Source organism: Carassius carassius, chromosome 27 (genome assembly GCF_963082965.1).
Source record: "Carassius carassius chromosome 27, fCarCar2.1, whole genome shotgun sequence".
In the NCBI taxonomy this organism is placed as follows: Eukaryota; Metazoa; Chordata; class Actinopteri; order Cypriniformes; family Cyprinidae; genus Carassius; species Carassius carassius.
In genome coordinates, this window is record NC_081781.1 from 28,417,468 (window position 1) to 28,442,020 (window position 24,553).

Here is a 24,553-nt window from a genome sequence, read left to right on the forward strand (position 1 = left end):
TTTCTGCAATTTCTGGAGCAAGCTCCCAAGAATTTCCCTCACCAAGGCACATGTACTGTGGTGATGTGACAATAAAGGTGACTTGACTATACATTTGGGGTAAAAAGCGCCCCTACTGTTGGGGCTAAAGACACAATGAAATAGCTGGCTGACTTTTCAGTTTGCTGACATGACATGGTTAGTTTTCAATAAGGTGGGCATCCACCTTATTGAAAATAATTACAATATTTATAGTGAAATATGTTTAATATCATATAATAAATGGAAAGTAGTTCAAACTTTTGCTTCTGTAAAGTGGTTGTTTTAAGAGTACTAAACTGTTAAAGTGTTTGTATAACTAATAATAATACTAAGACAAAGCCAATACTGTACAAAGCCCCATGCCTGTGAGCTGTGTGGTAAAAGTGCCACCTCATACAGTTAGGAGATTTTTTAAACAATGCAAACAAACCACTTTTATGATTTGCTTAACAAAATGTCTTGCTCAATCAATGTACAATAGAAACATACATACATAGACATACACGTTTCTTCAGTTGTGCCTTTAGCCCGTGGTTCCCTGCATAGCCTATACTGTTGTATAAGATATAAAAACAACTTTTTTTGGTGCTGCCCACTAACCCCGCCTCCAGATTGAAGCCTCTGAACTCCTCTGAATGGACTGTCAGTTCAGAGAGTGCTGAGGAGATGAGGATGCAGTGGCTCAATGCATTATTCTTCATCTGGATCCACTGTCATATGTGCAGGACAGAGTTTGAGCTTACTTTACTCCACACTAATGATGTTCACGCACGAGTGGAGGAGACCAACAAGGACTCGGGGAAATGCACCAAACCGCCTTGTTTCGCTGGAGTCGCGCGGAGGTTTACGAAAATCAAAGAAGTTCGTAGCAAGGAGAAGAATGTGCTGTTACTGGACGCAGGAGATCAGTTTCAGGGGACCGTCTGGTTTAACTTCTACAAAGGCGCAGAAGCGGCACATTTCATGAATAGACTCGGATATGATGCGATGGTAAGAATTATGTCCATTAATTATCGGGTTCACGGTAGACTGAGATAAATGTAAGCTGTTTAAAGAACTTGCATCGAACAGCGATTTATTATAGGGGCCGATCAAAAGTTTGGGAATGGAACAGAACGCTTGACGCTTTTAAAAAAAGCTTTTTTTCACAATGCTGGACTTGGGGGAAAAAAATGGCCCTGGCATTTTTTGGTCCAGGCGGCCCACCAACACTTCGATAGTACCCTATTGCCACCAATCAAAAGTTTTTGAACAGTACGGTTTTTTAATGTTTTTAAAATAATTATTTTCTGCTCATCAAGCCTGTATTAATTTGATCCAAATTGTAAAATATTTTTTCTGATTTTTTTTTTCAGGTCTCTGTGATGAATAGAATGTTCAAAAGGACAGCATTTATCTGAAATAGAAATATATATAAAATATAAAATATATATTTATACTGACTGCAAGCTTTTGAAAGTGTATTTTACAAAAGCTTTTTTTATTTCTGAAAAATGCTTGTCTTTGGATCGTTCCATTGGATCACACTCATATCACATCTAGTTATGGATGAGAATAAAACGTCAGGTCCGACATTATCGTGTTTTGAATTCAAATCTAGATTTATTTACATTGGCCCATGGACACCTCTATGAACGCACTTGACTTGACCTGGCCAAAAAAAAATAAATCGCGGGGGACGAATTTATGTTTCATTAAAAAGTGTTAATGTATTCTACACCTACACGTTGACAGACTCATCCACTCTGTTCTCTTTGGCCCGCATCACTCACCGCAGAGCAAGCCTGTTCTTGATAAAGCTGCTGTGAAGACCTGGGATCTTACGTGTAATACGTAATACGCTATTAAATGCTATTGAACGATTAATGCAAATGAGCCGTCATGTAGCTACTTCTGAGAAGTGGGGAAAAATATTTCTCTTAGTTCTATTTTTTTTTTTTTTTTTTTTGCTGTGTTTAAGTGTTATTTTGGTAAAGTCACTGAGAGCTGCAAGTCAAGATGCCAAAAACAGCATCTGCGTTGAATTAGTGTTTTACACACAGTGAACAGATCCGTTTAGGTTTACAGACATAAAGTTAAACTCTTTACAACTCTTTAGTTGCTCGAAAGAGTGTGCAAAAAACAAAAGCTAGTGACAAATCCTTCCTGAAAGTGTCTCATCACAGTGACTCATGGGATGTCTTTGGTCTAACCAGGTATCAAGAGTGTTGACAGGTTTTCCATCATTATAGATGCCAAAGGGATGTATTCCTCATTTTATCATGGGCGTAATGTACAGTAGAGCAGAAGTGGACAGAGTGTACTGGACAGGGCTCTGTGAGTCACTGGAGTCTTCATTACACTGGACAGAGCACCTGTTCAGGTGTGGTGGGACTCAAACCTGTGGAACATAAACAGAAGAAGTGGTTCCCAAATCAGCCACTGTCAAAGAAAATTAGATATGGTTGGGTGAATTCTTCTATTCTCCATTTAAAGTGCTACAAAAGAGGCAAAAACAGAAAAGTGTTTGGATTTAAGTTGTTGATTGAATATAATTATTAAACTATATATGTTTATATGTTGTTTATATTTAAATACATGTATTTTCCTATTTAATCGTTACACTATAAATAATTTACTGTAAAATGTATACATTTAAAATAGTTCTGTAAGCATTATTTTACTAATTTTACAGAATTCAAATAATACAGAATTCACAGTTCTTTCTTTGCAATATTATCTTGGAAAAATAGAGTAAAACTTGCCATGTTTTTACAGTTCAAGGATACAGTTTTGAAATCTGTATCATATAATTGCAGTTCCTTTTATCGGATATCTAATCAGCTTTTCAATATTATTATCAAATGAAATATTAATAATAAATTAGAGATAAATATTAAATATAAATATTATAATTAAATATAGTTTTCACATGAAACAGATAAAAGGAGTATATTACAGAGTCTTTAAAGGAATTGAATTCAGGAATTCAGATTATTTCTGACCTCTTCCCTCTCAACTTTATGATAAAACACAGTAATTTATAAATAATCATGAAGGCTAATGCTTAAAGCTTCTGACCACATTAGCCTTCATGCTTGTTTAATAAATTCTGCCCTTGAAGCATAAATTGTGCAATCCTCATTTTGTTCTAATGGTTGGTGACATTGGACTCAGCACCTTACGGAAAACAATTTGATGTGCATGTGTTTCCCTTCAGAACATATTCAGCACTGCTCTAACATGCCTTTATCAAAACGCCTTTATTAAAAAATTCAAATGCAATTATAACCAATTACTGGTGCATGCATGCAAATTGTACAAAAATGCTAATACAGACCTATGCCTTGAAACTGATTTTGTATTCATGACATAATATTTGTCATTTTTTACTATATAAAACATTGTTTGTGTGTTTCTTTAGGCCTTAGGAAATCATGAGTTTGACAATGGAGTGGATGGCCTCCTAACCCCTTTCCTTCAAAAAGTGAACTGCACTGTTCTTAGTGCAAATATTAAAGCCGATCAAACGATTGCTTCTCGCATCAGCGGATTCTATCTCCCATATAAGATCTTCACTGTTAACTCAGAGAAAGTAGGTGTTGTTGGTTACACATCAGTTGAGACTCCTGCTTTGTCTCTACCAGGTAAGATACTTTTAGTTTCTTAATAGCCAGACAGGTTTAGACATAATGTTGCAAATCGTACTCTTAAGAACTTCTTATATTATCATGCTTTAAAAAGAGAAAGGCATGTTTAAAAAACAGCATGTAGACTGTTTGCTATTAGGTGAAATGTGTCATTTTAAATGGCTTACTAACAGTTGTCTCTTTGTGTGTTTTGCAAAGTTTGCTGCTTAAGATGTGGTGTTCATTCCGATTGTTTCTAGATTATTGTGAAGAGTGATCAGATGCATTTGAAATAATTCCAAAAAGCTTCATTGGCCCAAAATGAACTTTTCACAAAAAACTAACTTCAATGTTTTTCTTTTTATTTAATTTTTTTTATCCTGACACAAAATGACCAGCTAATTAATTTACCAATCATATCTGCATCACATGTTGAAGTGTGAATGAGTACTAGTCAGGTGATCATACTAAAAGAGCAGACTGATTATTATAAAAGGAGGCAAGAAGCGCTTCCATTCATTGTGTTCATGTTAGCAACGGTTACCTCCAAAGAAACACATGCAGTCATCATCGCTTTGGATCAAAATGGCCTCATAGCAAGGAAATTGCTATGAACAATATTGCACCTAAAAGAACCTGTACCGTATCATCAAGAACTTCAATAAGAGAGGTTTGACTGCAGTGAAGAAGTCTTCAGGACGTCCCAGAGTGTCCAGCAAGTGCCAGGACCGTCTCCTCCTCAGGTGTGTGAGGCCAAGACTTTTGGACAACCGCCTGGTGTCATGAAGGGCAGCAAAGAACCCACTTCTCTCCAAGAAAAACATCAAGAACAGATATCAATTCTGCAGGAAGTACAGGGATTGGACAGCAGAAGACTGGTGAAAAGTTATTTTCTCTGATCAAACTCCCTTCCAACTGTTTGGGACATCCGTAAAATTGACTGTTCGGAGAAGAAAAGGTGAAGTCTACCATGAGTCCCGTGTTGTGCCCAGGGCTGGATTTACCTTTTATCGTGACATAGGCAAAACTATTTTTTGAGCCCCCTTCATATTAATATTACCAATTCAGCAAAAAAAAAAAAATCAGTGGAAACCGTTATAGTGTTTTCTATCACAATAAGCGCTTGCATTCAGTCTGTAAAAATAAAAATGTCTTAATTTGTTTGATAATGGAGAAGGACCATTTCATTAACAGGCTCCAGCATCGTGGCCACATTACCACTTCGGGAATGCTTTATTTCTCAAATAATTTTAACAACCAGGTGATACAACCACACAAGATATTGTTCAGATTATTTATTTTATGGAAGCATATGGGTAGCAATATTCAATTTGGAATGTAATATGCAAAATGACAATGCATTTCTGTATTTACATTTACATATTCCAATACATTTGTGCAACGTTTGGTGCAAAATGAAAATGAAAATTAAATTACATATTTTCATTTGCCATTTCATACACCAGTTTTAATATGTAAAATGAATACTAATTTTAACGCTTTATAAGTTGCAAAATTAAAATGAAAATGTATTACACAAATGATTAGATATGTATAACATGTTCAAGCAAAAACTGTGGCAAAATGATCATTTAAATGCTATTTTTCTTAAATGCATTAACACTCACAGTCAAGACACTTACGATTGCATTTTCATTCAGTGTCCCGCAACGAATGTAGCAAAATTCAATGTGCACATTGAAAATGCATTCCGAGCCGATCACGTGTCCGCCCCCTCCCACCATGTCAATCACTGCGTGAACAAGGCGGAGCTTGCAGAAGGTCAGAGACTCAAATCTCAAGAAGAGGATTCAAGTGAGAGAACATGGACAAGACAGTTGGTCCGTGTACGTTTTGATCATTTCGGTTTATGGCTTCAATATTTCATTCGCACTTGTGGGCGGAGCTGAAACGCTGCTTTCATCTGATTGGTTGAATCACTCCACCTTCAGCTCGGTCTTTTCATTCTTTCAGGCAGAATAAGAGTCAGTGTGAGTGAAGCACTGCAATGTCTGAAACTACACTCACTGTTAATTAGCATAATATTTGAATCAGATGTAGCTGGGCACATAATTCGTGCTGCTGCGACTTGCAAGAGACCCTGATAAATTATTTCTAGGTTATAGTATTGTATAAATATTGTCCCACTGATAAAAACAGTGCAAATAGTTCTGTCTCCTTGGATAACAGTGAAGTGGAAATAAATATAGTTAAATTTATGAAATAAAATTAAATAGGATTTTTTGGGAAGGTAAGTCTGGCCAGTTATACAGCAACACGAGTCAGACGAGTCTGAAGATCTGAGCTGAATTTGGTGAAACATTAAAGTTCTAGTCTGTGTCAATTACTCTCATAATAAATAATAATAATAATAATAATGTTACCCGTATTTTTCGGTATAAGTTGCATCAGTCCAAAAATACGTCATGACGAGGAAAAAAACATATATAAGTCGCACTGGACTATTAAAGGAGCTGTATGTAAGAAATCTATTAAAATTAATCATAAAATGGCCCTGATGTGTCACTAGACATTAAGAAATCATGTTCATTTCAAATACTTATATCACTGACAACAGTAGTCCGGCCAGGATATTATCATTTAAAAAGTGGACTTGCAGCCCTCAACTGATGTTGATGTTGTCATTTTGTGTTTTGGCCTGACGCGCCTCCCTCCACCTATCTACCAATCACGAAGTCAGTAGTGTTTTGGGATCCGTGTTGCCAGCTTTGCTGTAACCTACCCTAACTCCAGTCGGATAAAAATATCTAATGTTACTAAATCAAAAAGACTTCGTCGTGACAAAGTCCGAAATAAAACCAGAATTTGTATTGGAGATGCTTTTGAATGATGGAGACGGCTGAAAACGGAGAAGAATTTGAACACAGACGCCAACATTGCTAATTTTCTCCTGGACAGGTAAGATTCATCTATGCTTGGCTAACTTGTACTTAATGTCAATGGACATTTCATATATTCATGACAGTCGAACAAAGTTATGCATGTTTGTGCAAAGTAGCATAACGTTAGCTCACATGGACGTATGCTAACATTAGCAATGCATAATAGGAGCCCGTTTCTCTGTCATTATGCTGAGACGCTGAGGAAAACAACATTAGCACGCCCATTATGGCAATTTGAAACGTAATTGAGACAGTAGCCTAATGTTACCTCAGTAAAAATGATTCGTCATTTGTTCTTCACGTATAACGTGGACTAAGTTACACATGCTGCAAGTTGACCTGTATGACCATTGCTAATGTAATTTAGTTACTCTAACAATATTTTCTGATGGAACTGATAACAACCCTGTGATAGCCATTGGTGATATTGAATTTGTCCCGCATTATAATTGCTGTGGCAAATGTTTTGGTTATTTGTTAGCCTACTTATGACAAAAACTTTAGTACTTGTAAATCGATTTGTTTTTCTTATTGAAAAATAAGGAATTTTTATTTTGTTGTTTATGTTTTTTGTTTAGTTTTGTCACATACGAGCATAAATCTTTACTATTATAGTTAACTAATGACAATTAGTATTTTTTAAATACATAATTACTTATCAAAATATCTCTCATGAAGCATAAACATAATTAACAGAAAAAAAACTTACTGTGTACGTCTGTTCGTCACTTGCCATTGGAAGCTCATTGAAGCAGCCTACGTTTCTGCTGAATCCTGCAGCTTATCTGGCAACCTCGAGTCAGGGGGTAGGGGGAGGGGATACACCGCTCTACAGTATTTTTATAGTGATTGCAGTACCAGTTTTGGCCACAATCCTACATACGGCTCCTTTAAGTCGCATTTATTCAGAACCAAGAGAAAACATTACCGTCTACAGCCGCGAGAGGGCGCTCTGGGGTAGGGTACAGGAGCACTGAGCAGAATAGAGCTAATTTTACTCTTTTTTTTTTCAGAAATGTAACTATATTAATTTTTACAATTATTTATTAATGTCACACAGACATACCAAGTGCCTTATGATTTAAAATATGAGGGTGGTAAATGTTACAGACATGGAACTGTTCAGTCTATTATTGATTTTTATTTCCACTTCACTTTTATCCAAAGAGACAGAACTATTTGCACTGTATTTATCAGTGGGACATTATTCATACAATACTACAACCTAGAAATAATCTGCAGGTCTCAGCAGCTCGAATTATGTGCCCAGCTACATCTGATTCAAATATTATGCTAATTAACAGTGAGTGTAGTTTCAGACATTGCAGCGCTTCACTCGCACTGACTCTTATTCTGCCAGAAGGAATGAAAAGACCGAGCTGAAGGTGGAGCGATTCGACCAATCAGATGAAAGCAGTGTTTCAGCTCCACCCACAAGTGCGAATGAAATATTGAAACCATAAACCGAAATGATCAAAATGTACACGGGCCAATTGTCCATGTTCTCTCACTTGAATCCTCTTCTTGAGATTTGAGTCTCTGACCTTCTGCAAGCCCCGCCTTGTTCACTCAGTGATTAACGTGTCGGGAGGGGGCGGACACGTGATCGGCTCGGAATGCATTTTCAAATTTCATTGCAACTTATAAAGCGTTAAAATTTGTTTTCATTTTACATATTAAAACTGGTGTTAACTAATGACAATTAGTATTTTTTAAATACATAATTACTTATCAAAATATCTCTCATGAAGCATAAACATAATTAACAGAAAAAAAACTTACTGTGTACGTCTGTTCGTCACTTGCCATTGGAAGCTCATTGAAGCAGCCTACGTTTCTGCTGAATCCTGCAGCTTATCTGGCAACCTCGAGTCAGGGGGTAGGGGGAGGGGATACACCGCTCTACAGTATTTTTATAGTGATTGCAGTACCAGTTTTGGCCACAATCCTACATACGGCTCCTTTAAGTCGCATTTATTCAGAACCAAGAGAAAACATTACCGTCTACAGCCGCGAGAGGGCGCTCTGGGGTAGGGTACAGGAGCACTGAGCAGAATAGAGCTAATTTTACTCTTTTTTTTTTCAGAAATGTAACTATATTAATTTTTACAATTATTTATTAATGTCACACAGACATACCAAGTGCCTTATGATTTAAAATATGAGGGTGGTAAATGTTACAGACATGGAACTGTTCAGTCTATTATTGATTTTTATTTCCACTTCACTTTTATCCAAAGAGACAGAACTATTTGCACTGTATTTATCAGTGGGACATTATTCATACAATACTACAACCTAGAAATAATCTGCAGGTCTCAGCAGCTCGAATTATGTGCCCAGCTACATCTGATTCAAATATTATGCTAATTAACAGTGAGTGTAGTTTCAGACATTGCAGCGCTTCACTCGCACTGACTCTTATTCTGCCAGAAGGAATGAAAAGACCGAGCTGAAGGTGGAGCGATTCGACCAATCAGATGAAAGCAGTGTTTCAGCTCCACCCACAAGTGCGAATGAAATATTGAAACCATAAACCGAAATGATCAAAATGTACACGGGCCAATTGTCCATGTTCTCTCACTTGAATCCTCTTCTTGAGATTTGAGTCTCTGACCTTCTGCAAGCCCCGCCTTGTTCACTCAGTGATTAACGTGTCGGGAGGGGGCGGACACGTGATCGGCTCGGAATGCATTTTCAAATTTCATTGCAACTTATAAAGCGTTAAAATTTGTTTTCATTTTACATATTAAAACTGGTGTATGAAATGGCAAATGAAAATTATGTAATTTCATTTTCATTTTGCACCAAATGTTACACAAATGTATTGGAAAATGTAAATGTAAATACAGAAATGTATTGTCATTTTACATATTGCATTGTCATTTTGCATATTACATCCCAAATTGAATATTGCTACCCATACGCTTCCATATTATAACCTTCCATTGACAATTCCAAAACCTTATTTTAGAGCTATTTACAGATGCTTGGACCATTGATATGCAGGCTAATGCAGTTATTAGAGAGAGAGAAAGATTAAGCGTTGGTGAATACGTACGTCTTTGCGTCTCTCAGAAGTGTTCAGCAGGACTACTAATAGCAAATCTTTAAGTTGAACTGCTTCAAGAACCTCGCTACTGATAAATGTCATGTTGCTTTTCAGCTGCGAAACTATTTTACTGTTGTCTGTGATGCAAAGCCAGGGGGTCCGCAAAATAATTTGCTATACCGTATTTTCCGGATTGCAACTTGCATTTTTTATCTTCTGAAACATGGTACGATTTATATTTCAAAGTGACTTATATAATGCATTAATGTCAAATAAGCAAAGCATAAACACTTAAAACTGATTGCTATATATATTTGATTGCTGTATATATCCGAACTGATTGCTATATATATTTTCACTGTTTTTTAATTTTATTTTATGTAAAATCATTTTCTAACTGTTTTAAATTCATTTTAAATAAGTACAGTTTTAATAATTTTAAAAGTTTTAAAATTGCTTGTTTTATTTTTTGTTATTATTTTTCTTCATTACTATTTTACTTTCTTTTATGTAAAGCACTTTGAATTACCATTGTGTACGAAATGTGCTATATAAATAAACTTGCCTTGCCTTGCCTTGCCTTGCCTAAAAGCGGGCACTTTGAGGTTTATATAGTGTGGCATCGTGAGAGGGTATGTTATAGAGGCAAGGTATGTGCCATCTAGGTGGTTGCAGCATGGGGACTACAAACCAAGATGGCCACCTGTTCCCGGACTACAGTTACCAGGTTTCTCAACTGTGGGGACACAGGTGTTGCAAGTAAAGGAGAAAAGCTGTTAACGAGCTGACACAGAGAGACTGGCTGGTTTTTGGTTGGTAGTGCACACAAAGAGAAGCTGGAAGAGTTTTTTGGTTAAGATCTTTTTGGAGTTTAAGTTGGTTATTAAAAAGAACCCAGTGACTTGATCTCTGCCTGGACTCGATTTGTGAAGCAACCCACACTTTGGTGATACCCTACCTCTCACGATGCCACATATGGTGGAGAATGCAGTTCCAATGCTGTGAGTGCTGATGTCCAACAGAGACTGGGAAGATCTGACTGTGAAATTCGCAAAGCTAAGTACAAGAGACCACTGTATTACAATGGAGGAGTTATTGAAAGCAATTCTAGAAACTAACAAAATCTAACAACAAACTAATGCTGCATTAGTAGAAGAACAAAAACGTGCAAATGAGTTGAAATCAAGGGAGCTTCAATTAAGAATGAGCCAAGAAAGCAACAAAGTCAGAGCTAGTGACTTCATTCCAAAAATGGGGGGCAGCGATGACGTGGAGGCATACTTGTATGCTTTTGAGACCACAGCGCATAGAGAAAAATTGGCCAAAAGAACAATGGGCCAGAATTTTGGCACCATTTTTATCAGGTGAATCACAAAAAGCTTTTTTGGATTTGGACCCTATGACTGCAAATAATTATGATAGCTTAAAAAAAAGAGATCCTCAGCAGAAATGGCCTCACAACATTTGGAATGGCCCAGCGAGTACATGAATGGGGTTTTCAGAAAGACCAACCTCCCCGTGCACAGTTTCATGAACTGATGCGCCTAACAAAGAAATGGCTACAACCTGAAAAGAGCACGGCAGCAGCTGTGGTCGAGAAAGTGGTGGTAGATAAGTGTTTAAGAGCCCTTCCATATGAAGCAAAAAAAGTAGTCACCCAGAGCAACCCAATAACGGCAGAGGAGTTAATAGAGTCAGTTGAAAGATATCAAGCTAATGTAAATATGTTAAGTTACCGGACACAAGCTAACTCTCCTCCACAGACAAGGAAAACACCCAAAGGTTGGTCGACACAGTGGTTTAGCCAGAGGAAGGGAAACAGTAGTCCCTACAAACAACAAAAAGCATTTGCAGATTACAGTCCTCGAACATGTTACAAATGTGGGGAACTTGGTCATATTTCTTGGCAGTGTGACAAACCAGATGAACCCATGCCAACAGCAGATTCTTCAGGGAGCAAACAGACTAACCTCTTTGCTGCATTGATGGGATCCACAAGCTTCCCGGCCATCGCCTGCCCTGTGACGATAAATAGCCAGGATGTGGAGGCCTTATTAGACTCAGGGAGCATGATCACCTTGGTCCACAAGTCACTAGTCAACCCCGCAGAGATCTCTCAAGAAGATACCGTGCCAGTGTCAGAAATACCCAACGGCTGCACTAACCCTCATCACCACCAAAGGGAAATGTGATATAAAAGCAGGAGTAGTGGACAAGTTGCCAGTAAGTGTGCTCATTGGCAGGGATTGCCCAGTGTCCCATGCTTTGTGGCAAGACATATCGGGGAAAAAGATGAGGGATACCCAAAGGCCTAGAGGTAAAACCAAATATAAGGGAGACCCTTCCCAAGGGAATCAGAATGTAAAATATATGACAAAATGTTGTTTTCCAGTTCAGACTCGTGCAGAACCAAGAGATATTCCAGATGAGACTGAGACAGCTTCTGAGAAGGAGTCATCACAGGAGAGCATGGGTGAAACCGGAGTCAAAGCAGAAGCTGTGCCGTTAAGAGGACAATATGGTACGTCACAGTTAAGTGACCAAACATTAACTAACGCGCTGAGAAATGTCAGAGTGGTGGAAGGGGTAGATCAGGAACAGGGACACCTTACATATCCTTACTTTGCAGTAAAAAACGGTCTGCTTTATCGAGTAAACAAAAGTGGAGAGGACATCCAGGAACAGCTTCTAGTACCTAAGTCTCATAGGTCAACAGTGTTGCATCTATCTCACACCCACCAACTTGGAGCCCACTTAGGGGTCAATAAAACTATGGAGAGGATTCTTCAGCGTTTTTTTTTGGCCCGGAATTCACAAAGAGGTAGAAAACTACTGCCGCAGCTGTCCAGAATGTCAACAAGTAGCACCAAAAAACACAGAGCGGAACCCCCTGATTCCCCTGCCAATACTTGAGACCCCGTTTGAAAGAATTTGAATGGATATTGTGGGACCCCTTCCCAAGAGTTCTAGGGGACATCAATACATTTTAGTGATGCTGGATTATGCTACCCGATATCCTGAAGCTGTTCCCCTGCGTAAAGCCACAGCCAAACAGGTGGCCAAAGAGCTCTTCCTCCTCAGTAGTAGGGTAGGGATCCCAAAAGAGATCCTAACAGATCCAGGGAACCCTTTTATGTCAAGGGTTGTTAGGGAGATGAGTAACCTGTTGAAAATCAAACAACTCAGAACCTCAGTTTACCATCCCCAAACAGATGGACTTGTAGAGCGCTTCAATAGAACGCTCAAGCAGATGCTGCGCAAAGTAATCGATAAAGATGGACGAAACTGGGACCAGCTTCTACCCTACCTTCTGTTTTCAATGAGAGAGGTACCCCAGGCCTCTACGGGATTCTCCCCCTTTGAATTGCTCTATCCACACAAGCCAAGAGGTCTTTTAGACATTGCCAAAGAATCTTGGGAAGAACAGCCCTGTCCACACAGGACTCTAATTGAACATGTGGAAACTATGAGAGAGAGGATGGCAGCAGTGTTCCCCATAGTCAAAGAGCACATGGAAAATGCCCAGAGGAAACAACAAGCCACCTACAACCGGACAGCACAGCCTAGGGAGTTCCAAACAGGAGATAAGGTGTTAGTGCTCATACCCACAGTGGAAAGCAAGTTCCTCGCCACCTGGCAAGGGCCATTTGAAGTAGCAGAGCGAGTTGGAGAAGTAAATTATAGAGTGAATCAGCCCGGTAAGAGAAAGTTACAACAAATTTACCATGTTAACCTTCTGAAAAAGTGGCATGCAAGAGATGCATTGTTTGGTGGTGGCCTAACTACAGAGAAGGTTAATGGTCCAAGAGAAGAAGTCCAAGTCAGTCCAGACCTGACACCACAGCAGCTGCAGGAGACTTTGGAGTTGGTAGAACGGAATAGAGATGTTTTTTCTTCTGAACCTGGTCACACCCACGTGATCCAACATGAAATCCGCACGATACCGGGCAAAATCATACACCAACGTCCATACAGAGTCCCTGAAGCCTGGCGAGAAGCTATCAAAGAGGAGGTAAGAAAAATGCTAAAACTAGGGGTCATTGAAGTATCTCAGAGTGCCTGGTCAAGCCCTATTGTGCTGGTTCCCAAGCCAGATGGAACAATAAGATTCTGTAATGACTTCAGGAAACTAAATGAAGTGTCACAGTTTGATTCTTATCCAATGCCACATGTAGATGAGTTGATCGATCGCCTGGGCAAGGCCAGATTTATTACCACCCTTGAGTTAACCAAAGGATACTGGCAGGTTCCTCTTTCTCCAGAATCCAAAGAAAAGACAGCCTTCGCTACCCCAGAGGGGCTATACCATTATGTTTGTCTACCTTTCGGCCTGCATGGGGCCCCAGCGACTTTTCAGAGGCTCCTGGACCGCGTCCTCCAACCTCATCAAAGGTATGCTGCAGCATATTTAGATGATGTGGTGGTGTTTAGCCGGGACTGGGAAACCCACTTAATGCAAGTACAGAAAGTGTTGGATTCAGTAAGAGAGGCGGGCCTCACTGCTAACCCTAAAAAGTGCAAACTAGCCTTCTGTGAAACAAACTACCTGGGATACACCATAGGACGAGGCCTAGTTAAACCCCAAGAGCCCAAAATCAATGCCATTCAGGACTGGCCTAGGCCATCCACAAAGACCCAAGTTAAGTCCTTCCTAGGCCTGGCCAATTACTACAGAAGGTTTGTCCCTAACTTTGCTAGTATGGTTGCTCCCCTCACAGAAATGACCACGAAACAACACTCCAGGATGGTGAAATGGTCCGAAAAGGCAGAGGAATCATTTGCACAACTAAAGAGGGCCCTGACGTCTCATCCTGTCCTGGTGGCACCTGACTTTAAGAAGTCTTTTATAGTACACACGGATGCATCAGAGGTGGGTCTTGGGGCAGTATTATCCCAAATGCAAGAGGGAGAGGAACATCCAGTTTTGTATATAAGCAGGAAGTTAGCAAAGCATGAAAAAAATTACTCCACATTGGAAAAAGAATGTTTAGGAGTCAAATGGGCATTGGAGACCCTTCGGTACTACCTTCTAGGGCGGAAATTTGTCCTGGTAACAGACCATGCCCCGTTACAATGGATGGCAAGGAATAAAGAGACCAATAGGAGGGTAACTCGATGGTTCCTGAGCCTGCAAGCATTTAATTTCTCTGTCATTCACAGGCCCGGACCTTGCCATGGCAACGCTGATGCCCTCTCACGACGAGATGCCCTCTACACTTTCTCCCTGCAACCACGAGCCACAGAGCAGAAAAGGGGGGTGTGTGGCATCGTGAGAGGGTATGTTATAGAGGCAAGGTATGTGCCATCTAGGTGGTTGCAGCATTGGGACTACAAACCAAGATGGCCACCTGTTCCCGGACTACAGTTACCAGGTTTCTCAACTGTGGGGACACAGGTGTTGCAAGTAAAGGAGAAAAGCTGTTAACGAGCTGACACAGAGAGACTGGCTGGTTTTTGGTTGGTAGTGCACACAAAGAGAAGCTGGAAGAGTTTTTTGGTTAAGATCTTTTTGGAGTTTAAGTTGGTTATTAAAAAGAACCCAGTGACTTGATCTCTGCCTGGACTCGATTTGTGAAGCAACCCACACTTTGGTGATACCCTACCTCTCACGATGCCACAATAGCTAAATATCCCTCTTACCTGTTTGACAAGTAGACGTATCGCAGAGTTTTTCTTCATTTTAGGATGTGGTTCACATAGATGACAAGCGCATTTTTTTGTTTTCTTTATTTTACAGAAGCACAACATTTCACTGTCATTTTGAAGGTACACAAATAAAAATAGACTGTTTTGAATGATGTATTTGTCTTATCTGACGGATATCACATCTTTCCGCTGATATAAGGAATCCTCCCACGCGCACACACAACATATCACTTCTAGCATTGCAACTTAACATCACAGCCTCATCATCAGCAAACTAAATGAGATAACCTACAAAAGGTATTTGGTGACTCATTTTAACCTTTCTGTTGTATAATATGTAGGTTTTGCTGGTCAGTGTGAGCCTGCCGTGGTGTTTTTTCAAACACTTTTTTGCATATGTGAAGGATGCTGATATTTATACATGAGAGAAGTACAAAGCCTTCTTTACATAATAAGTACCCTAATAGTTAAGCAACCAAATGTTAGACAGCATAACGACTCATTCATGGAAATGATTCATGCCGAATGAAAGGGCTGCGAGTCCAAGTTTCAATTTTTAGTAAGTAAGTGTAGTTTATGGACATAGCCATAGGCGCTGATTTATGTTTCTGCCAGTGGGTGCAAAAAATTATCTTTTTTTTTTCCGTTGTTAGTTCCATTCCTCTATTCTGATTGGTCAGCAGCTGTGTTTTATTCACAATACAGCACAGCTATGACCACTTCACCCAACATTCTGTGTATCACTCAGCAACACCCTTAGCAACATAAACAATCAATAATCTAGCATTAAAACTGTTCCATGTATTATGTATTTCTGCAGAATTAACCGTTTGTTTTTTTTATTATTTATTTAATGAAGTATTACATTTATTAACATCCACACATACCACAACCCTAAAGCTCTATATGATGATGGATGTTCGGAACATACTTACCTTTTGTGAGTGTGTGTGTGTTTGTGTGTGTGTGTGTGGTAACTGTTTTGTAAAAGAAATAAGGGTACTTGAGGCCATGCTGTATCGTGAATAAATCATGGCTGCTGGGTGTTATTCTTTTCTACTCTGTTCGATGGTGCATTTGATGAATTCACTATACAAAATTTATCTTGCGAAGTGACATATGCAATTACCAACCAAATAATACACACATTCTTTCTCTGAGGGTTGTGCTGCACTAAATAAAATGATTTAATAAATAGGCCTACCTGTTTACAAAAAGCACTTATTCATGCGCACACAGAACAAAGTTTGAGTTAATACCTGACGAGCACAGAGCCATGATCACTATGCATATATTGGAGGCAAGCCTGCTACAAGCCAAGAGATTCATGATGGTACCCTCTCGTGTTACAATAATGCACTCTTGACACTTGTCATTAAAATAATGCCAAAAATGAACTAAAAATACAAGAATAAAGTTGTTAAAGCTGCAATGCTTTTCTTATTGGTTCAAATTAATGAAGACTATCTTGTGTTTTTCACGAGCACCCACGGGATCGGTGCCTATGGCATTTAAAAAAATAAATGTTGTTTTGCAATGATCACCACTATAATTATTTGTTTTAATATACATATATATTCAGTTATTTTTGTTCTGTTATGAATGCCACAAAGTGCTTTAGTGCAACTAACATTAAACTTCCACTAATCCAGTCCATATCATTTGAGATTATATAGATCCTAGAATCAGTCAAGATCAGGTTCAGATGACATTTAAACAGATTAGGGTCAAAAGAAGAATACAGATCTGGTTACAGCCATCATTAACATTGTTTTTTTTTCATATTTATATAATATTACAGGTCCCCATCTCCAGTTTGAGGATGAGGTTACTGCTTTACAGCCTCAAGTGGACAAACTAATTGCTTTGGGTGTAAATAAGATCATCGCCCTTGGACATTCTGGGTTCAAAGTGGACCAATATATAGCAAAGAAAGTTCGAGGAGTGGATGTTGTGATTGGAGGGCACACCAATACATTCCTATACACAGGTATGTATCATTTAATTGGGTTTATATGTATTATTATTAGTGTCACGTTTTGATTTATTTAAATTAATTAGTTTCTATTCCTAAAAAAAGATTTTCCCATCATTTACATGCTTTTTTCTCCCCTTCCGTGTAGCACAGAGGCACCACGTGTCCATTTCCTCACACAGTCAAACACCTTTCATTAAAACTGTAATAATAGGATATTGGCGAAACAAATTTAGTAAAGGCTACAGTATGTATTTGTGTTTGTGCTCTGGAAAGCATTAAAACCTTCTATTTACAATGTGTTTTTGTAGCTTTGAGCATGCAGTGGCCAATCACAGTCATATCTGTTGATTTTTTTACACACCTGTGATTGGCCTTTTACGTTCAAGAGTTCAGAGTAAGAATTCACTCCCCTCTAAACGGATGATTTTAGAGTTCAGAATTACTAACTGATATGAATTTGCAGCTACATTGTGCTGATGATACATTGTTGTTGTCCAGTTAACTGTGAAGCTGCGTAAAATAAGAAAATACAGGTTAAAAAGGGGGTACACTTCAAAGGGGTTCACTCAATGGAATTTAAAATAAGGTGCAGAATAGAGGTAGACTCTTTCACTAGGACCAAAAATAAGAGGTTAATTTGTGAATAATTTTATTTTGTTAAAGATGTGCAATGGACTTTCCATTCCCAACACTTTTCAAAACTCTCTTAATAAGGGCTGTGGTCTCTTGCATGGAAGAGCTCCACAAAAATACATTAAAGTGCTAAATGGTGTATGCAGAGGTGAACTTACCAAAGGACTGTGCTGATCCCATCACAAACAAAGTAACGCCCATACACCTCTAATACCACTCTCATTAAATGTGATTAATCTGTGTTTTAATAAAAGACTTGCGTTTTGTTACATAAAGGGTGTGATTGACTTAAGGTGAAACAGTATTAAGCTTTATTTTAATCCAAACAAACAGCTAACCAGTACAGCACTGACATGAGAGTTTCTTTTGCTTCAGAAACTCTGGTTAGGCTGCCAAATACTACTCATTAGCATGTTACTCACCTCTGCTGCAGCCTTTGAGATTTCTTACCAAGCAGGAATAAAGTACTAACCCCAAGAATTACAGTACACATGGGTGTTTGCTTCTGTCCTCTTGGCATAAATGATGCCATAAAGTATGTGACTTCTTAGGAAGTGGTGTATTCTTATTTTGTGTTATTAAGTGGCCAGATTTACCTGGCTGATAAGATGGGGAAAATGCACTGACGTAAATTAAAGGAAAGACCCAAGCCATATCTACACTTTTGTTGTTATTGTGTAAGAATACTCCTTTTTTATGTGGTTATTGTATGACATTTAACAAATCCACAATTCAATCTTTAAACCATATTGCTTGAAAATATAGTTGAACTTAAAAGTTGTCAAAAGTCAGTAACACTTTATTTTGCAGGGTTTTTTTTACAATTATTCCACATACTTACTATAGTTATAACAGTAAATTATGCATAATTACTAGCAACTATCCCTAAACCAAACCCCAAGCCTTTAGGAAGTACATTGTTGTTTTTAACATTTTTCAACACTTAAATGATTTTTTTATGTGGTTAATAAAACTACAATAAATGGTTTATATACATTATCTTTGGTGCACTTTAATCTTTGAAATTATTTTTGAAAACATCCTCACTTTGGCAAAACCTTCACTGTAGTTTGCAGTTTGGTTGTTCCAAGCACCTTGGAGAAGTCATATCTAGGCCATCTCATTTGTTTCTGTCACTTGATGTAACACCAGACAGACTCGATGATTGTGAGCTCTGAACTCTGTGTGAGCCTGTAACTATTTGTTGCTGGACTCCTTGTCCACCCAAAAATCCTTTCTGGATTATTGCAGTATTCGTAAAAGGAATAAACAAAAACTAAACCAAATGACATTAATAACTACAAAAAGACAAATGGTTTGGGGAAGCATTTTGTGTGCTTAAGACTTTTATTACTGTACTTAAAGTATTTACTCTGTCCATTTATTTTGTGTGCTCATCTCTGTAGGAACTCCACCATCCACAGAAGTTCCTGCAGGCCCATATCCATTCATGGTCCAATCAGATGATGGGCGCCAGGTTCCTGTGGTCCAGGCCTATGCCTTTGGAAAGTATCTGGGATTCCTAAAAGTGACTTTTGATTCAAATGGAAATGTGGTGAAGTCTTCAGGCAATCCAATTCTTCTGGATAACTCAACAGCACCAGGTCAGAAAACTGCAGACATGGAAGCAAATTAGAGAATTTAAAACAAGTCAGTAGAGTTTATAGGACAACAGGCTTCCGGAAGGAAAAATCTCATCTTCACAGTAGGGAAACAGACATTCTGCCATAAAGATTTTTACAATTAATGTGTTCAGTGGTCAAAGTCTGAGCTAAAAATGTCCTCTTATTGTGAAAATGAAATCTGTAACAATGTAGTTGCCCAAGCGATGAAGCTTTGCCAAGGATGTAACTGAGTTGGTTCACAGTAAGAAACAGGAAAATAACAGAATCACTTATGGAAATTTATCTCAGACAATTCAGATTATAAAATACAACAGGGTCACTATTCAGCTCAGTTCAGATATGGCTGCATGATAAATCATATTTTAATTGTGATCAGGACTTCTGCTACTCTCTGTTTATTCATCTGCATGAATTGCCAGCTGGTTTATCTATCCTTAAACAAGCTTTTGTCTTGAATTGATACATTTTCTGCCCAGTGGTTTATTTAATGTTCCAATCTGGCTACCATTAGCATGTGCTCTCTCTACCTTACGGAAGCTGAAAACACTGGCAAACATGGAAAGTTGGAGTTTAGCAATCTCTAATGAGGAATTCTGCTTAAATAAAAGTGTAATACAGCCTGGAACTAAATCTGCGAGCAAATTTTCTTCTTTTCCTGGACTTTTCCAGAATTGCTTCAAGCATGCAATGTTGTGATCTTGGACTGGTTTAATTCAAGTCTTAGAGCTCAATAAACAGGAAAAATACTTAATGAAACCAGGACTTCTGAAACCTTGGTCACTCAGTGGAGATTAGTATAACAACATAACCTATTAGGATGGTGTGTTGGAGCAGGATTGTACACCCCTGTACTACACTGTATCTATCAGATGCGATGCATTTCTATTGTGGATTGCCCTATTGATATGCCAGGTTCAACCTGTGATCTGATTTTGTCTAGATCCAGTCATTCAGACTGAAGTGGACTCTTGGAGGAAGAATCTGGCCAATTACTCTGCTCAGCATGTGGGACAGACTCTAGTCTATCTCAATGGAACCTTTGAGGAATGTCGATTTCGTGAATGTAATTTGGGAAATTTGATCTGTGATGCCATGGTGAGTGAATAAGTCTATGATTTTAAAGATAAATTTGATAACATTATTTTGCATATTGTTTTTCATGGACATGATGACTTCTCTAGATCGAACAAACACCTCACTATGTAGAGCATGATGTATGAATGTGTACAAAATCGTTCAACTTTAACACCTACAAAATGCGTTCAGTGACAATGCATGCTCGGATCTTTTTAAATTTTCAGCCATCCGAATAGGCTAGTGACAGGTAGCACACATGGCACGACTCATGTTTGTCATTAATCTTGTATTTTGTTTTATTTATACAACTGACCACAGGTCATAAACCTGAAATAAGAAATAAAACAGCGTTACAAATATGTCCATTGAATATATAATGCAAACAAACAAACATGAAGTAGTTACAATAAAATAACTAAGCTATTTCTGCTGTAAATAAGAATACACTATCATATAATCTCCTATTCAGTCTTACACAGCTGCATCAGAACACCGCAGAAACTACATTTCCCATCATGCATAGCAGCGCTCCTGCACAGAGTATAACTATCACACAAGACAGCCGGCAAAGTGTATTAATCATTACAACGCTTCAATTCAATGCTCCACCAAATGAATGCAACACTGTCCGCTACACTAGTTTACTTGGTAATTTGTTAATTATCCAGTGTTCGAACATATCACAAACCGAGAGAACTGAACAGTACACACGCTAACTTAACTATAAATTAAGTCTCTCAGACTAAGCATAGCCAATGACAATAATTACACAGGTACGAAAGTTTAAACATTCCTAAATTAAAGTACAGCAAACCGTAACTCATGGTAAACATTTCAAAAGGTTCTAAATTCACTATATACCAACAGGCTGTGTGCTCCTGATGATGATGGGTGGTGAGCCAACAATGCTTTCTACATTTTTTATGAAGCTTACAGCGTAACTGCGCATGCTCACACCTAAGTGACCATCACGCAACAAACTAATCATTGTGAAATAAATATAATTCGCTTGTATAAATCCTACTATTCCCAATATTTTAAGCAGACTTTTTTATAACCATGAATCTTACCAATATATTTTTCCTAGTGATCCAAAGAACCGAACAATGCAGATGTTAATGTTAGGCCCAGTTTACATCTGGTATTATCATTAGTGTAGTGTGATCTGAGAGAAATCTAGGTGTAATTTGCATCCAGAATGCTTTGCAGTTAACACATTTGGAGGAATGTAAATATATCACATTTGTGGGATAATCCAATGATCTCATTAATCAACCATTGCTGGTTACATGCCGCTTTAAAATAAAATTACATTACTATTACATTATACTTGGACAGTGTTTGACTTGGACAGTGTTTACTCTACTTCCTGTTGGCCTTCTGTAGCTAATCGTAGCTCCGTGTAGCTGTTTTTATTTATTTTTTTCTCTAGAATCTTTATCTTACTATCACTCTCTGTTTTTTAAAGTGATAAAATATAACTTAATTCACACCATATTTCTGATATTATCGATCAATCTTATCAGATTAATTTTGATCGTTCACTTTTATTTTATATCCGTGAGTGCAGTACACCTGCAAAGCGTTAGCACTCGTTAGCTTGTCATTAGCGTTTTCATTCGAACCTATCCCCAGAGAGTCCTACATCACAACCCATCGCCACGGCTGCTGTACCACCACTGAGCGGCCAGGTCACCTATATGTTTATTTATACTTGCGCTGCTATCAGCGACAGCTGGATGCAATCATTGCATGCCAATGTGCATTGGTTTGTTTAGTTTACATTGAAGTAGATTCCCAATTCGTCGGCCACAAACATGATGTCTCCGTTCCCTCCTTCAGGTAACAATACCTAATTGAGATATTCTTCAGCATGTTCTTCATTGGATCACTGGATAAAGATATTGATACCAGGTGCAAACAAACACACATTCAGAAAATCTTTGTACCTGAAAAAGTTCAATCAAGCACTTATCCTAATTAATGTTGTTCAGTTGCTTTGACACAAATCTTTTTTGTTTAAAGCGCTATATAAATAATGGTGACTTGACTTGACGCTCAGCCAAAAACAAAAACAAAACGCAAAACCTCAAACCCAAAATAAACTAATTGCAGTCTCAGAAAGCAATTAAATGATCCAAGCAACAAACATTTCAATTTGGTAGATTTGCTCAAAATCGTGCTCATAAGACCCATTTTCATTTCCTTTTCTGCTTATATTTTAGGTCCATAATAATATTAAATATGCTGATGAAATCCAGTGGAACCATGTCAGCTCTTGTATTCTGAACGGTGGAGGCATTCGATCACCTATTGATGAGCGAAACAGAAATGGTATGAGACACTGATTCACAATCACTTAAGATTCCTAACTGGACAGATAGATATCCCTTAAGTTTATTTGACTTGGTGTTATACTGTGATGATTAAGGATTTCCTAAGCAGTAAATATAATACTGAAAAACACCTAATGCATTTTTCGATTGAAGGCTCCATCACAATGGAGGATCTGATCGCCGTGTTGCCATTTGGAGGTACATTTGACCTGGTCCAAATGAATGGATCTACTCTGCGAGAGATCTTTGAGCACTCAATTCGAAGATACGGAGGAAGCACTGGTGAATTCCTACAAGTGTCAGGTACATTTACTTTATAAGTATACTCTATTATTTGAACTAGAGTTCCCCCTCAATTTGAGTACTGGAATAGCATGGGCAAATGTTGCTAAGCTCTCAAAATGAACAAAGCATCATAAAACAAGTCTGTACGACTTGAGTGTTAATTCAGATGAACTAATATTAATTTGATTCTTATAATTCCTCTGCAGGATTTCAGGTGGTGTATGATTTATCAAAATCACCTGGAAACCGTGTTAAAAGCTTGAATGTGCTCTGCACTGAGTGTCGAGTGCCCCGCTATGAACCGCTCAACCCAAAGAAGGTGTATAAAGTGGTGCTGCCCTCTTACCTAGTGGACGGAGGAGATGGATACTCTATGATCAAAGAACAGAAACTCAAACATGACAGTGGTAAGTCATTATATATGCACATTTAACTGCACATTTCATCATACACTTAGCATTACAATATACTGTGTACCATATTCCATAGGCAACCTGGATATAGCAGTTGTTGCCAGCTACATCTCAGAGAGAAAGAGAGTTCATCCAGCTGTGGAAGGACGTATTCAGTTCACAAGCTCTTCTATTGGACATCGAGGATGTATGTCCACTATTCTGCTGGTGTGGGTACTCTGGGTCATGTTTGTTTAGTCATTTATTAAGTATTTGTGAAAAAAAACAAACATGTAGCCATTTGTGTAATTGTACAGTCAGAGAGAAAAAACCTTTAATCCAAAGATTAGTTATTGTCATAGAAACTAACAGATTAACTGGCAACACTGTGATGTAGAAAGGATCAAAGAAAGTCAGTCATCTTTTTACACGTTCTTATTCTATAGGGTTCTTCTTTACAAGCACTTTCTATTACCTCTTTAAAATTCATAGAATTCATTGGGGCTATACTATGCTGAATCTCACGGAGATGTCCAGATCATATTGCACTACACCATTTTTGCTTTAAAAGCTTGTTTTTAGGCCCATTAAGATATTTTGGTAATATTTCATGATAATTCAGCTAACTCGAAGCTCAAATTCTCATGACTGCAATGTATATAAAAAAGTAAAATTTACATTATGCGTCATGGTAGTATGATTTAGTTCACTTTGACTTTAATTGTTTTGTATTACAGTAATAATTTGATCCTCATAGAGACATATTCTTTATTCAAAATATCTTTTCATATTTCTCTTCTCAATTATGAACTGTACATCTTTTCATGAGATTCTTATAAAAAAGGGTAACGTTATTTATCTGTAATTTGTTTCTTGATGATGATTATTGATAGAGGTTTGTCTGGCAAGAAATCTCCATCCTCTTTTTTTTCTAAGGTAGCTATTCATATTTTTATAAAGCATTTATTTTAAATACGTTATATATTAAAAAAAAGAA

General features: G+C 38.0%; 1 protein-coding gene across 1 annotated transcript; it reads left to right on the forward strand.

Annotated features, from left to right (window-relative positions):
- The first annotated feature begins 648 nt into the window (after positions 1 to 648).
- Positions 649 to 23,845, forward strand: LOC132107121 (snake venom 5'-nucleotidase-like). Its single transcript, XM_059513327.1, has 9 exons — positions 649 to 1,011; positions 3,425 to 3,647; positions 17,032 to 17,220; positions 19,248 to 19,445; positions 20,407 to 20,561; positions 22,769 to 22,877; positions 23,033 to 23,182; positions 23,371 to 23,571; positions 23,654 to 23,845. Exons 1-9 carry the CDS (start codon positions 688 to 690, stop codon positions 23,812 to 23,814), a joined length of 1,710 nt encoding a protein of 569 aa, XP_059369310.1. The 5' UTR covers positions 649 to 687; the 3' UTR covers positions 23,815 to 23,845.
- The last annotated feature ends 708 nt before the right edge of the window (positions 23,846 to 24,553 follow it).

Excerpts from the sequence above, each read along its gene's own strand:
- LOC132107121 (XM_059513327.1), top strand. The coding sequence starts at position 688 with ATGAGGATGCAGTGGCTCAATGCATTATTCTTCATCTGGATCCACTGT. Across the intron at positions 17,221-19,247 it reads CAATACATTCCTATACACAG|GAACTCCACCATCCACAGAA; the intron begins GTATGTATCATT and ends TCATCTCTGTAG. Across the intron at positions 23,183-23,370 it reads TGAATTCCTACAAGTGTCAG|GATTTCAGGTGGTGTATGAT; the intron begins GTACATTTACTT and ends ATTCCTCTGCAG.